A 15433-nucleotide genomic window follows, 5' to 3' on the forward strand; every position below is an offset into this window, starting at 1 on the left:
GATATAGGCCAAGAAAATGATTGTATTGACTTGCACATTAGTTTAAGTTGTTGGGGATCCCATGCTACCTTCGGCTGCCGCTGGTGCGCGATTAGGCACTTCCTCCCGATCTTCTGGCTGCCGTCTTCCCCTGTTGCTTGGGTTTCCTGCTTCCCCTTCTCCTCAGGGCGTGGCTAAGAATTCACAACTCCAACAGCCGTATGCTCAGTATCCGGATCGCTTCTAAAAAGCCTCTTCTGCAGGGCGGTAGGTGTGGTGTTCATCCTCTCTTAGACGCATATGCATTTCATCACATCTGCGCGGTAACCACTAGCACTCTTGGTTCGCTCTCCGCTGGTCAAGCAGTTGCCTATTGCGTTCTTTGGAGGAAGGTCCCGCAGTGTACCACTGCTATAGAAACTCGGAGTCCGCATTCAACTCGACCATGCTCCCAACGGTTAGTCGCCTCCCAACCGGAGGACAAATCCTAATCAATCTCCATTGTGCAAGAAACGTAAAAGACTGATACTGGACAAAGGGGTTTGGCAAGCTCCAAACTAACGCTTTTGCATATAAGCATATGTTTAGCACATTCGTTACTACTCACAGATATGCAGAGGGCCTCGCTGCTGTGCGGGAGGTTCGTTTCTTGCATCTGCACCCCGGGAACCTTATGAAACTACCAAGTGTACCGTGGGATCATGGGTCTTATCCGAGGGTTATCGTGAGCTGCAGAAAAATTAAAATACTGAAGGGGGGGATTCCTGCAATAGCGTGAGCCTCCCTCCTCGATATCCAGGTGCCGTGAGCGCATCGGCTATCCCGTGGGGGCAGCCCCACAAGCAAGCACAAACAGCCACTAGTGACTGTCTGTATGAACGCTGTAGACAGCTGTTGAGGATTTCTGGGTGAGTACCGTTTCTCTGCTAGTGCTGGGTAGGGGTTCTTGGGACTATTTCAGACAAAGTTGCCAACATCACACAGCCTGGACTACAACATAGTCGTAGCACCTCCAAGACTCTCCGTCCCTCCACCTCCACGGGCCAATGGAACTTTTTAATTCTTCAGATGTGTAAGCTACAATAATGTTTCAGTGTGTGATGATTCATTTCGCTTAAGGGGAAATAATAAGCTGAACTTGTAGTCCTCCAACAAAATGAAATGAGGATTCGCTACGACACTGCGCCAGAATTACTAGTATTCGTCATATTATGCGTTCATTATTATTGACCTAATAAAGGTTTCCAGAAATATTAAGTTAGTCCTATTTCACTGATTATCAATTCACTTACTCAGAACTACTACCTCAATGCTGGGGCCGATCTAGCTGATATTTCTGTTTCAGACGGCGCTGCACCGATGCTCAACTCGTGCTTCCCTCATTCATTTCACATAAGATTAAGGTAAAAAAGAATAAGTAAATGTATGATTCGACAACTGGAATAATATATGATACTTCCTTGCAGGCGATCGCCGGTAAAGTTTAGTACCACGGCGAGCTTGTCAGACACTGTCGTGCTCAGCTGCTGTAAGCTGTGCCTGCTTACACCATCATCCAAGCTCTGCCTAATTATATCACAGTCTTTTGCGAGCTAAAGCTACAGCCGCTGCATTCTCCTTAGCCCGTTGTAGTAATGTATCTGTTTTCACATTCCTCCTTCCCCTGCGGGGTGATTTGTACCTCCTGGGCTGTGGATGTAGAAGAGCCCTCGCCTCATCCAATGGCATATCAGCTACCTGTTCAGCAAGGATATCATAAGCCAGTTCTGCAGGGGTCCGCAGACTTGCTACTGGCGTGCTCTGTTTTTTTGGTCTCTTCTCATTGGTACGGACTAGCGTTAGATCGCACCATCTCCCATCTACACATGCACGTAATTTATCAGAGTGGAAGGACCATACCACCTTATGATCTGTCAACCAATCTACCGGAACAGCCCCCAAATGTAGTGCACAACCGTCCTAAGTGACTGACTCCCCAACTACATCCTCTAACTACCCAAATTCCCGTAAGTCATTACTTGAATTTCCAAATCATGTTCGAGTCCCTATTATATACAAGGGAAGTTCCAAAAATAATAGAACTGACTGACTAGAATAGCCAGAACTGACCCCCGGTCTACAGTGGAGGTCAGCGCCGACCTATAAAATAACGGGGGTACAGCAGCGACAACATAGTCAGGTGCCTGAACAACAAAGCTGCTAACCACATAAAATGCCATATTTACTGGCGTGAATAGTTTCTCTCTCTTTCTCATTTATTAGATCTCTAGAAGTCCTCCTCTGCACCCAATATAGTGAGCAAGTACTGCACTACACGTCCGGTGTGAACAGCTGGCTACTTAACCCTACTGAGCTGTAACTCCACCTATGGTATCCAATTCTTAGAGCGTTCAGCAGTATTAATTACCTTTCTTAGCAAAAAATGTTCTAACCCTTAAAATATTTAATATTTATAATCATAAAGCCGCTAGAGGTCACACCTGAGCCACAATGTAGTGCCTGTGCACTACATCCTCAAGACACCCTTCTCAGCTCATGGAGATCAGCTGGTCTTTACGGGGCCTTAGTCGAAGCATGGCGAAACCCAGGACAGAAAGCCCATCCATAGTCAGACGTGCTCTATGCTTCGTCTTAATAAACAGTTAAGTCAACACAAAGTCAAAACTCTGTCTTCTCTACCGGACTGTGTATACTATGGCAGTTGATGGTTGGCACTGCATGCGTCGTCACAGGGGCGGATGCCTCCTATTATTTTGTGCCCTAATTCTTCTTTTGAACATCAAATAATATCATTTTTGACAGCGTCGACTTGTCTTTGTGCATACAAACACCATCCTCCCCGTCTACTAGGGAGAAGGCGGGCCGCGCTGCGTAGTGGAAACAAGTGAGGACGGCGAGACAAGCCCTGCTCTCTGCAGGCGAGGTACGCCTAGACAACTCACCGCTTTCTTATTTTAAACACCAGTAGAGCGCGTCAGCCTGGGGGGAATACCCCTTGCCGAAGACTGCAGCTGCAGCTGCATCTGCCTTGCCCGTGCTTTTCTCTCATTCTCCCACTTGCGGGTCAGTTTGGATCTTAAGGGCCACTCGTGGGGGAGGGCCTCCCATTGAGCGGTTGCCAACTCGCGCGAGTTGACCAACCGAGGGTGGGCAGGAGCAGCAGCGACAGCGGAGGAATCGTGTCGAGTCGGAGATGGCGAAGGCTGCTGCGGTTTCTGTATTCCCCATTTCCAGGCGCAGGCCTCCCCCATCTGAGCCAAATGGCGCAGGAGACTGCGGTGGGAAGGAAGGGCTGCCCATGAACTACACCATGTCTACAGGGGGCCCTTCGCAACAGCAGCATAAACAGGCGCAGCAGCAACAGAAACAACAGGAGCAATGGCACACCGCAGTACAGGCAAAAGAGCATGCATTATCAACAAGCAAGCCCAAGCCTGCTGTTGTGAAAGATTTTCTTTCTCGTCTCCCGAGCGTCTACTCCGTTAATGAAGGCTCGGCGGCGGACCTAGACACCACTGCAGCAGAAGAAACATCAAGAGCAGCAGCAGCAACAGGCAGCATGAATTATTCTGCCTGCGTTTCTTGGGAGCTACAGCAGCTGGCAGCAGACGGCGAGCTGATAATGCATATCGTGCGGCGCCTGGAGGCTTTAATTGCATGCAGAGAAGAGGTGACTAAGCAGCCGTTCGCTTTCGTTTTCCCTTCTCTCCAGTTAGTTCGTCCAGTATTGCAATTGGGCGTGTCTCCGTTCATGGCAACAAATGACCCCAAAACAAACAGAGATGAACAGCTCTGAATGGTTTGGGTGTACAGAGTTGTTAGGGCTTCGGGTGTGGGCCTTGGTTATATGTGCAGGCCAATGGGGCACTGAAGGATCTTGTCGCGGAACAGCGAGAGGAACTGACAAAACCTGCCTCTATCTTGAGGTCCGTGCCACTAGTTTTCGTCTGTTTGTTTTATTCATTTGTTGTTTGTTTCCTTCACCTGCTTCTTGCTGTTGGTTGTACGGTGCGGATGCTTGCTTGCCAGTTTCTGTTGTTGATTTGATTGCTTCCTCTCTTACCTAAGCGTTTTTTTTGTTAGCTATTAATTCGCATCTTTTCATTCACGGGACTTTTGTAATGCTTACTCTATACATGCGCTGCATTTTTAGGTGGTTTGTAGCTTTCTCGTTCGTCGTTTGCTTGTTTGTTTCTCTACAGCGAGTTGCGTCTGTCCTTGGAGCGGTTGCGTTTTGATGCGGCTTCAGTCCGCCTCTGCTTGTCTTCCATTCGCCAGTGCCGCTTGCTTCCTCCTTTGTTCATTGTTGAAAAGCAGCAGCATAAGCAGCAGCTGCAGCAGGAGTTGAAGCTGCTGCTGCGGCTCCAGCAGCTTGAAGCGGCAACCCTGGCTGCTGAAAGCTGCAGCAGCAGCAGCGGAGCAGCAGCAGCAGCGCAACTGCCGCTACAGGCCGCGCTGCTTATGGAGGCCGCTGCGCTGTCATCTTTATCTTCTTCTCGGGACTTGATGACAAACGCAAACTTACAGCCTAGCCTCCAGCAGTATGTACACGAAACCAACCAAAAGGTACACCCTTAGTCCTTTAACCTATCCCCTAAACACCAACTATCCCTTTCCATAAAACCCATCCCTGAAACCTCACCCCTGAAAGCCGTTAGTTTGCGCTTGTTGCTGTTCAGCTGAAGCGGCTTCTGGAGGGGCTGAAGGCGGCTTTGAGTTGTGCACTTCAAACTGCTGCGCGTTCCCTCCCCCCTCCCGCCTGCGGCTGCGGTTGGAGGAGACCATGGATTGTTGCAGTGACACATCAAGAAGCACCCACAGCAGCAGCGGCAGCAGCAACGGCAGCAGCAGGTAATCCAGCAGGAGCAGCAGGGAAAGACACATGGAGCCTGTATCTGGCGGCTCTCGGAGCTTATTCGCTGCTGCCGCCTTCATTCTCTGTAGGGGCTGCGGTTTCCGCTGCAGCCGCCGCCGCCGCCGCAGCGGCAACGCGCCAAGTGCTGTTTGCTTTTGTGCCTGCTGATGCTGCCGCATTTTCTGAGGCTGAAATAGATGGCGTGGACATCCTTCGTAAGCGTTTGCTACTGCTTCCGGAGCCTGGGGCGTGCGCCGCAACCGCTGCTGCTGCCGCTGCTGCTGCAGCTGCTCTTGCGGCGGGTGGAGGCGGCGGGGCAGATCTGTTGGGTCTCCTCTCTGCAGGAGAGTTGGCTGCTGCTGTAGCAGCTGCTGATGGGGTGTCTTGCGTAATGAGCGTTTTGGGGGTCCTGTTCGATTGTCTGGTAGGCGCAGAGGCACTCAGCCGCTGGCACGCCAGGGAAGGTCTGCGGGCGCTCCAGCACGTAATGAACGATCAACACAGACGCAGACACTATCTGCAACACCAGGTCGTAGAGCAGCAGCAGGAGCATGGGGAGAACAAGGATGGGTGCCACATCACCATGCCAACTCCCCCTACACCCGGCTGCTGCTGCAGCAACTGCAGCAGCAACAGCTCCAGTCGCAGCGACTGCCGCAGAGAAGGGAACAACAGTTGTTGCTTCAGCAAGGGGGAGGCAGAGAGGCCTACGGTACACCAACTCGCTGCATCTGCAAAAGAGCGCCTTCGGGGTTTGCCATCGTTGCTGCGTCTGGGGCTGTTCCTGCTGCAGGTAAGGCAGCAGCTACTCCAGCAGCGGCAGAGTCTGTGGCTGCGGCTGCAACAGCAACTGGTAGAGGTGCTGGCTGCAGTCCCCTTCAGCTTGGGCAGCGCTGCTGCTGCTGCTGACTTCGTTTCTTTGGTCGTGGCAGTGCAGCAGTTCAAAGCAGCAGGCGACGCCTTCGCGGATGCAAGAGATGATAAGCAAGAGATGAATCTTGCTACAGCAGCAGCTGCTGCGGTTACTGCTGCTGCTGCCTACGCAGGCGAACGGGAGGCAGCAACCTCACCAAAAGGTCGGGGCGCAACATCACGGACAGACACAGATGCAGCCGAAGCAGCAGTGGCTGCGGACACAGCAGCAGCAGCTGCAGCAGCAGGAATGGATGCGGAGGCCTCGGTGCCGTGCCAACACACCAGTAGCAGTACCAGCAGCAAGTTGTCGAATGTGTTGCTGCTGCGTGCGGAAACTGCTTTGCAGCAGCTTGAAGAAGCGTCGGTTTCAAAACTGCTGCAGCAGCTGCAGCGCGAGACGTGGGAGAGGCAGCCTGTTGGGGGCCACTTGCCCTTGCTGCTGCTGCAGGGAGCGAACAGACCCGCCTCTTCTTTGTTGCAGCGATGGAGATCTTTCATAGGCGCAAATATAGCGGAAGAAGCAGCAGCAGCAGGAGAGGGCAGAGCTAAGATGTGCAGCCGGTGTGGAGAAGAGGTCAGCATGTTTACAATTACAAACCCTTTCGCGCGCTGGCAGCCTGGGAGACCGTTTGCTGCGGCAGGTTCAGCACCAACGGCTCATTGTGGGCCCTCCTTGCCCCATCGGGACGGGCAGCATCTGCTGCAGTTGCAGCAACAACAGCAGCAGAGGGAGTCCTCAGCCGCTGCTGAGCTGGCAGCCATAGAAATGGAGTTGAGTGCTGCAGGTTCTGCAGCTAATTCGTGGAGTAAGCAGCGGCGGCTTCCTGTTGTGGTTGCCGCAACTGCTGTTGTAATTGAGGGTTTGCAGGGGTCATGGGGAGTGGCTGCTGCTGCTGCTTCTCCGGCAGCAGCAGCAGCAGCTGTGAGCTCGATGCTGCGGCTGGTGAGACTGTACGTTGCCGCTGTTGCTGCAGCAGCGCTGCCTCCTGGAGTCTGTGGTGTACTGGCAGGTCTTCAAGCAGCTGCGCCTTCGGGTGAGGGTGATCGCAGCAAACCCCACAGCAGCCGGATTAACAGCAGCAAACCGCCAGCTCTCAATACTCCCGCTGCAGCAACTGCAAAACACCAGGAATCAGACCCCCATGTGCATCCTCTGCTGCTTCTGGGAGAGGTGGAGACCTTCAAACGTCGTCTACCCCACTTCTGCTGGCTGCTGCGGCAGACAGAGAAGGAACTCTGGCCCCTATACAAACAACTCAAACAAACCGTCAATAATAACAGCAGCAGCAGTGGTGGTGGTAATGAGACACGGGGCAGCAGGCAGCAGCAGCAGCAGCAGCAGCTCGAGCCGCTGCTGTTGCTGGAGTTGGTGCAGCCGATGAGCCGACAGAACAGTCCAGGAGCCCTTTGGGCGTTGCCGGAAAAAGTTGCTGCTGTTGAATCTGCTGCAGAAATCCTCGCTGCGGTGGCGCTGCAGCTTGAAAATCACGGTCTCTCCAATGCAGCAGCAGCAGCAGCAGCAGCATCCGCAGAACCAACAGAATTAGGTGCAGGAACGCACCCTGCAAACGCTTCCAGCCTGGGGCATCATCAGCAACAGCACCAACAACCTGAACAGTCAGTGACGGGTGTGTTGAGTGGTTTATCTGCTGCAGAAAAGCAGCATTTGGTTGATTCTCTCGCTACCACCAGGCGGGCACTAGAGGACCTGCGTTGCCTTGTCTACCGAATCGCTGCTGCGGATGTTTGCTGCAGCTCTGCCTTCACTGCTGCTCTAAAACGTGCAGCAGCCGACACTGGAACAGAATGGCCTGCTGCTCCTGCTGCTGCTGCCGGTGGTGTGCCAACATCAGGTGCCGCAGGAGCAGATTGTGTGCCCCCAAAATACGCTGCTGCAATCCGGCAGCAGCAAAGTTTGCTGCGAGACGTGTACTGGAAGCTGCGGTGTGCAGGGGGTGGCAGCATTCCGCTGCTGCTTCAGCAGCAGCTATGGAGGCACATTTTAAGTCAAACCATTTCAGATGCTGCTGCAGCATTTGCGGTGCTCCCCCTGCCTGTCGATGCACCCGAACGCTGCTTCGCTGCGGGACCTCTCGTCGCCATGGCAGAGGCTCTCAAAGATATCATTAGAGAAGCCAATAAGCAGCACGACAAGGCCGCTGCTGCTGCGGCTCGTGCACCAGCGGAAGCACCAGCAGATGCTGCAAGAAGCGCCTTGTCGCCTCTGGACGTGGAGGAGAGTGACTTCGACATTCTTGTAGATGTCTGCTCCAGACCTGCTGCAGAACAGCAGCAGTGGTGTGAGCAGCAGCAGAACAGCATGTTGCTGCTGCTTCCACAGCTGCAGCAGCACATGCTGACCCGACTAGAGCAGCAGGGCTTGCTGCAGCGGTGATATAAGGCCAGAGAACGCCTAATTACCTTGCTTGGCGTGTTGAGACTTTGATTCTTGTGGCTGCATCAGTTAGCTGCTGAGACGCCTTCGGCGAGTGTTGCGTCCCACTTGCAACGCCTCAATGCGATACACTAGATGGACGTATAAATATCAATGTATGCACATGTCTATACTTAAGAATATATAGTGTAATGGGTAATGTACTAAAAACGGTGCCCCGCGCCAGCAGGCCCCCGTACGACCCCTAAGCACAAAATCTATCCCTATAGTACACTCCTATATAAGCATAGGCGCTGTCCCCTGCAATGCTTGTAATACCGTCTATACGAAGGCATGGCCCATCCACCGAACGCACGTGCACATAATCTGTACGATTATGTGCACGTGCGTCCGGTGGATGTTTTCGTATTCTGTGCGTACATTTATTCTATGACTAGCTGGTGCTTTGCACTACCTCATGTTTTGCTCGATCAGGCGAGTTGGTGCCTTCGCTTGTTTTGCTCTTCCGTTGGCAATTATTGACGTTTGTTGAAAAGGAAGGAGATGGAGAAAGACGGGTGCGCTCCCCCTGCGTTGGAGGTGTTCCTCTTTCTCTGCTAATCCGGGTCAGCCCCCGATCAGCACAATAAAGCATACCGAGCATGCGTACACGCGATGTTGCGTCTATCCGTTGCACCGATCGACAAACACAACAAGATATATATAACAATATATACAATATATATAAGTGTACGCGTGCATGTGGAGAATGACGCGGCTTATCTGTAGCGTCGGAGTTGTAGCATTTGCCTGCGTTTCCAGTTGGCTCTTCTGCTGGGCATCATCTTCGTGTTAAAGGCACCTCTCTTGTTGAGCCCTCTGCTCTTTCTGCCTGCCGCGGTGAGGCCTCTTAGCTCTCTGTGTTTCATGGTTGGTTTGCAGATCCAGTTGTATCTGGGATCGTTGCGGATAGCGTTGTGCTGGGGGTCGATGAGGATGACTTCATAGTACTTGTAAACGGCGTCCTGTCCAACCCAGTAGCTGTTCAGCACCCGCAGGCTGCTGCACACGCTTCTGCCTACGCGTGCCTCTGCCACCTGTCTCAGGTTCATCGTGCTCTTCTGTTTGTGGACACCCTGGTTCGCAGGCTTCCCGTACACGATGCCCTTTGCTACCCGCCGCTTCCGGTCTCCACGGCGCACCCGCACGCGGTAAATCACAAACCCCTGCTTCTTCTTGTAGCCCAAACGACGCGCCTGCAGCCGCCCAACACCGTCCACAACAATCCATCTACTGCTCCGTTCGGCGAAATAAGGTCGCCAGACTATTGCTCAAATATCGTCACCCCAACAAGCAAACTGCGTTTGCTGCTCTGCTCCAATTCATACATCAAGCTAGCTTTCCATGTCTACCTTTTCAAACTCCCTGGAAGCAGCCCATCCATGCAGTAGACGAAAACAAACTTAAATACTGACATGCAAAGCGAGGCAACAATTCCAGTGCAAACATACTTATGCGTGAATCTAAAGGGCAAACAAGCAACAATATGGCAGTGTATGTGTTAAGCCGGGGTATTCAAGCGCTATTTCGTGTGGTACCTTGTCAGGCCTTGAAGACCGGCTGCACCGGTGAACAGCAGGCAACTGTCTGTACTCCCATGTGCGCACACGAAGCAGAAAGCGGAGGACGTCCGCCTGCTTCTTCTTCCACAGCTCCTCTAGATACCTGCACAGATGCATTGCAATACATGCCAACATCTGTGTGGACTGCCCTTACAATTTTAAGATACTTAGCAGAACACACCAATTGCACAAACAACCATACATCTCACGCACAATGCCAACTGGGGGAGAAGATCAGCCATAAGCAGTACAGGATTAGGTCCACAAACCATGACTACAGGGACTAGACCCACTACAAATCAGGCAATAGCGGACCGACACAAACCCAACAATCACACCCTTAAAATTAACATGACCCAAAACCCCGATATAAAAGGAAGACTCCTCCAGCACTGGAAGGAATTAACAAACACGGGGGAGGGCGAGATGAGAAAATGGATCCACAGAGCAACGAGGCAGGAGGGGCCGCTAAGTCCAGTGAAGGGATGCTCCCCTTCCACTCCTGAACAGAGTACCCCTACATCAAAATATATACATTTACGAAGTACACGTAACAAATCACCAGCATTAAACCACATGAGCCGAATAATGCAACCGAACAAAGGCCCATCCCCTTCCCTTGCATGCGTGGGGTGCGGGGGAGCCCTGCTGCGAAGAAGGCGGCGGCTGCCGGGAAAAGAAAAAAAAAGGAGATGAAGCAAATCCAAAAATCGACAAAACAGAACAAAGGAATGGAAGAAGACGCAGGGCAAGCAGCAGGAGCCGGAGAATCAAGCTCCAGGCGGACAACCTGCAGCAGCAGCAGCAGCACCAGCATCAAACGTACTTGTAGGCCCCCATCTTCGCTGGAGAGGGAAGGAGAAAACAGACAAATGAACTCCAGCAAAATTCAAATGCGGTGTACAGACAGCCGACGTTTTAAAGAACCCCACAAGTCGCAATCATCTCCTCCGTGCGCTGCAGCAGCAACACTGCGGTTGCTGCCAGCAGCGGCTGCAGCTGCAGAAGCTGCTGCAGCCCCACGTGCCTGCTCTGTAGCCCCAATGGGTTGCATATGTCTGCAATGTAGAATGGATGGAAATATGCCGTTGGCGAGTGGGCTGTTAAATTATTTTTAGTTGAATTTAATTTTTATAACAGAAAGAAATCACACAACTAGCCCCTTTCTAACTGCAACAGCAGTTGCCTCCGCGGCGCCCCTGGATGCCATCTTTAGTCTTCTTCTCACATTTGTTGAAACTGCGTGGATTGAATGATGCTTTAAATTAATTCTAATTTGCTCCGGTGTACAGACAGCCTGGGGTGAAACAGACCATCTCGCCTTCCCGTGTGTTTTGCCCTGTCGAGCTGCAGCCGCAACAGCGGGAACAGGGGTGGAAGGCAATAACAGAAGGGCAGTAGAATCCCTTCTAGATAAAGCAACAACTGCAGCCAAGGCAGTTCAAGAGTCGCAGCTTCAGGAACAGCGGACAACAGCAGCAGCAACGAGAACCGCAGCCACAACAGCGGCAGCAACAACAACGTTGGCAGAGCAGCGGCAGAAGCGGCAAGGGCAACAGAAGCAGCAAGAACGACAGCACAAATAATTGCAGAACTTGCGGCCTCCGCTGCGTCGTGACGTGCTTGAATTTCCCGACGTCTGACGGTTGATCTATATTTTATTTATCGCAGACGATGAAGCAAAAGCCAAGAACAAACAAACAGAATGTGGAGGCGGAAGCCGATACAAAAGCGACAGAAGGCACAGAAAGAACGAAGAGGAAGATGCAAAAAATGCAATGCAGAAAAATTACAGGAGAAGCAGAAGCACCAACAGCAGCAGCAGCAACAGCAACAGCAACAAAGGCAGCATCAGCATCTACAGAAGACGGGGACAGTAGCCAGACAACCAGCAAGCCATGCAAAAGGAAGATAAGCAGCAACAGCAACAACAGCAGCAGCAGCAGAAGCGACAGTGACAGCGACAACGAGGAGGAGGATTTGCAGTTCATTCGGCGAACCAAAAATGGGAAAGACAAAACAAATGAGGTTAGGAAAACTCAACAGATAAATAAAATATCTAGATTACTCAAAAACTAAAGTAATAATGAATAATTATGCAAGTGGACGAACTAGAAAATGAGTAAACCAATATACGAACGAGCAAGTAGACAGATTATTACTCAAGCAAACGGACACATCAGTATGTAGATACAAGAACATATTAGGATACAGCTAAACAAATAGTAGGCATATAAGTGGGTAGATTACTCAGCAAATGAATGTTGAGCCAATACTGGATATGTTGGAGGACTCTGCTGTCTTTGTTTCCTGTGCCTCGTGCCTTTTGTCCGTTTGTGTCCTTTGGTGTCTTTGTGTCTTTGTTTATTGGCATTGCCGTCTGTTTAATGTTTTTGTCTGCATTATACTATATCACTTTAGCTCTTTGTCGTACTTACCTCTTGATTTTCTTTGTAGGGAGAAGACAGTCAAGGAACTGAAAGGGAAGGCAACAGCAGTGACGAAGGCGACGAAGACAGCAACAACAATGAAGTAAGCGAACGAGAAGAAGAAGAAGATGATGACGATGATGAAGATGATGATGGAGATGACGATGAAGAAGTGGAGGCCTCATTTACGCTGTTCGATCCGCGGGAGGCAGACGAACATGATTTATTTTTATTGTTGACTCAAACACGAACTTACTCACAACTGAAATTGTCAAGACAGCAAATCAGACAAATTGCCGCGGTTATTGCAGCACAGGTTTGTTTATCGCTTGTTCTTGTGCCATCAGTTTAGGGTTTAGGGTTTAAAGGTCGTGGTTTGCACTGCGGCTTCACAATGCTTAAGTTTCTACGTGTTTCTCTGTTTGGGTGTCTGGTGTTTGGCTTTTGCTTGGCCCTTCTTGTTTGTTTGTTGCTTACCTGTTATTTTCTCGGTTCGTTTGTCATCTGTTGTTTTGCGTTTCGCTGTTGTTTGTTGCCCGTTTGCCTGCGTTGTTTTGGTTGATATGATTATTGTCATAAATGGCATATTACTGTATGTCTCATCTTTCTTAGCGAGTTGCTTAATCCACCCGTTGATTCCTCATCATTGTAATGGTTGATTATTATTTGTCGTATATGTAATGGGTGATAATATGCGTGGATTAATTGGCTGTCTTCCTTTCGTGTTGTTCTTCAGGGAAACATCGGCAACGTGAGCCGCCTTGCAAGTGGCGGTTCGTCTTCCGGGGCTGTTGTTGGTTTTTCTACATTTGTTTCCCTTCGCCAGTATCCCGAGGCCTTCAGCTGCTTCTCAGATCAAATACTACAACTAGCAGAGTAATCATACCTTCTGCTGCTAGGGCTGCTGCGCGGGTTGCTGCTGGTGCTGAGACCGCCGCTGTTGCTGCGGATGTTGTTGCTGCTGTTGAGGAGGGGGTTGCTGCTGCTGCCCTTTAGATGCAACAGAATAGTCCTTCTACTTGCCTTGTGGTTGCTGTTTCTGCTGTTGCCGGTGTTCTTTTAAAACGCAAAATTGACGAGTCCGTGCTTATCACATGAAAGTGTGCCTATCTGCCTTGTTTATCGGTTGTTGTTTTATTATTTTTCTGCCTAACTGGTTGTGGTGTGTTCAGGTCGCATGCTCCTGCGAGTATGAAGGCGCAGATCCGTAGGTCTTAGTAGCATCCTATCAGTTTTACCTCCTTTCGTTTATTTTGCTGTGTTTGTTTGTTTGCTTGCGTGCGTGTTTGTTTTTGGGCCTCCTTCGTTTTCGCTGTTTTTGATCAACCTAGCCTCCCTAACGATGCAGCGGTTGTTGCCCATCAGCTGTATATCTCAACTTCATATATATAATAGTTGGAACAAGGAGTAACAATATTTTACTTCTCCGGTTGCGCCTCTCACCCAAACTCGTATTGCGTTTCCTCCTTTTGTGTCGTCCGCAGGAAAGATCCTCTCCCCCTGCAGCAGCAACAGCAGCAAGGATGGGTCTGTAGGTTTATCGGATTTGAACCCGGCTGTGTTTATCAGCAGTCGCTATCGCAACTTGCCTCTTGTGTTGGTAGCAGAGGGCATTTTGTCCCTTACTGGAGACGTTGCTTGGAGTTTGGAGACGGAAGAAATGCCACCAGAAGAAAAGCCTTTTTACAAATTTACTCATGTTCTTGCCGTTACTCTGTAAACAATTGACCCTAAACAATCAACAATAAACAGTAATAAAACACAAACCCTAAACAATATGCAATAAGCCCCAAACCCTGAGCAACATGCGATCAACCCGTGTTTCCTTTCGGTGTTTTTCTCGTTTTGGTGTTGTGTTTTTGGTGCAATGTGCTGTGTGCCATTTTGTCCCTCTTGTTTTTGTCATTTGCCCATCAATGTTCGTGTCTGATATCTGTGCCTTCAGTGACTTCAAGCTGCGTCTCCGTCTTTGTCCTCTCTTTTGTTTCCGTTTTGTTTTCTCTTTTCATTGTCTGCTCTTCCTCTTCACTGATCTCTTTGTGCCTCAAATGCTATTTTCTGGACATGTGTTATTTCTCCTTGGTCCCCAGGGTATCTTTTCCCGTTTATTGCATTTGCATTTACGTGCACTTGCTGTTATTTCTTCAGGGCATATAAAGACAAAGAGGAGAAACAAACAAACAAAAAACAAAAGGATGAATTGGGACTGGGTGAGGCCACCGCTTCCTTCTCTCGCCATTTCGTGTGGTTGCGTATTGTATTTGCTTCTGTATATTTGTTTCTTGCTCTGCAGCCTATTATTTCATGCCTACTTCCTTTTGACATGTGTGCTTGAGCTACTGCTGCTGCATCGCTCTTTTTTTTTTGTCATCAGAACAAACAAATGATTGTTTGTCTCTGTGCAAATAACAAACGGAGCAAAGCAACAAGTACTTTTGTTTGGAGATATATGGTGTATCGTTGGCTCGCTCTTGTGTGCTTTTCTAAGTATCGTTGGTTTGAGTCTGTTGAATTGATATTTGCGTGGGGTATTATTTAACACAATGCCCTTTGATATTTTTACGGGAGTCAATGAATATTATTTCCTTTGTAGTCAACACTTGTTTGCTTCTTTACTCAGGCTTTCAACCCACCTTCAGCGAGTTCGAGCATCGATGGCTGTCTCAGGGCGCCTCTCTGGCCTTTGTCGCACCGACTCACCAGAGTGTCAGTAAAAAAGCACACGAACACAGAATAAAAATGTAGATATTTAAACTGATGAAACGTAATATGGGAAAAACATACGAGATAGTTTCGATATTCTGTAGGGAAATCAGTAAAGAAGAATTTTTCCTGTTGAATGTAACTTAAACGCACTGAATAGTTATTCACCTTCGTATAGAGAGTACTTTGACAAATGTTGACAAACGCTCAAGCAGCAGATCGGTCTTTAAGCTGTAAAATACAGTTTTCCTTTATTGTTAGATGAACTGCTAATCATGTGAGCAGTTGAACAATTAGTGTAATTTAGATTTTAAATATGGCAAGTGAACGTATCACACATCATGCTATATCATGGCAGGTATATGCACGTAAGTGTATAGGTAACTAACATATGCTTTCATGCTTCAGTGCAACTATGTTTCTCCATATGGTGCGTATGCAGCACATACAGTATATATATGTTTCGCATATTGCTGCATATTGCTGCATATATTGCTGCATATATATATATATATATATATATAGCAGATATTCCCATGTGACGATATAGGCCAAG

The 15433-nt window shown here is 49.6% G+C and overlaps 3 protein-coding genes across 3 annotated transcripts; 2 read left to right on the plus strand and 1 right to left on the minus strand.

The window, feature by feature from the left end:
• Positions 1–3172: 3172 nt before the first annotated feature.
• On the plus strand, positions 3173–8144 carry EMWEY_00044440 (hypothetical protein, conserved; the record flags this gene model as incomplete). Its single annotated transcript, XM_013482931.1, has 4 exons — positions 3173–3649; positions 3835–3905; positions 4182–4545; positions 4659–8144. 4 exons carry the CDS (start codon positions 3173–3175, stop codon positions 8142–8144), a joined length of 4398 nt encoding a protein of 1465 aa, XP_013338385.1.
• A 758-nt stretch (positions 8145–8902) lies between these two features.
• Positions 8903–10585, minus strand: EMWEY_00044450 (ribosomal protein L15, putative; the record flags this gene model as incomplete). Its single annotated transcript, XM_013482932.1, has 3 exons — positions 8903–9379; positions 9722–9848; positions 10572–10585. The coding sequence occupies 3 exons, from the start codon at positions 10583–10585 to the stop codon at positions 8903–8905; spliced, it is 618 nt and encodes a 205-aa protein (XP_013338386.1).
• Positions 10586–11518: 933 nt separating this feature from the next.
• On the plus strand, positions 11519–13894 carry EMWEY_00044460 (hypothetical protein, conserved; the record flags this gene model as incomplete). The annotated part of the gene is made up of 5 exons (XM_013482933.1): positions 11519–11773; positions 12203–12490; positions 12911–13050; positions 13347–13381; positions 13659–13894. 5 exons carry the CDS (start codon positions 11519–11521, stop codon positions 13892–13894), a joined length of 954 nt encoding a protein of 317 aa, XP_013338387.1.
• Positions 13895–15433: the final 1539 nt, after the last annotated feature.

Source organism: Eimeria maxima, genomic scaffold (genome assembly GCF_000499605.1).
Source record: "Eimeria maxima Weybridge genomic scaffold, Emw_scaff855, whole genome shotgun sequence".
In the NCBI taxonomy this organism is placed as follows: Eukaryota; Apicomplexa; class Conoidasida; order Eucoccidiorida; family Eimeriidae; genus Eimeria; species Eimeria maxima.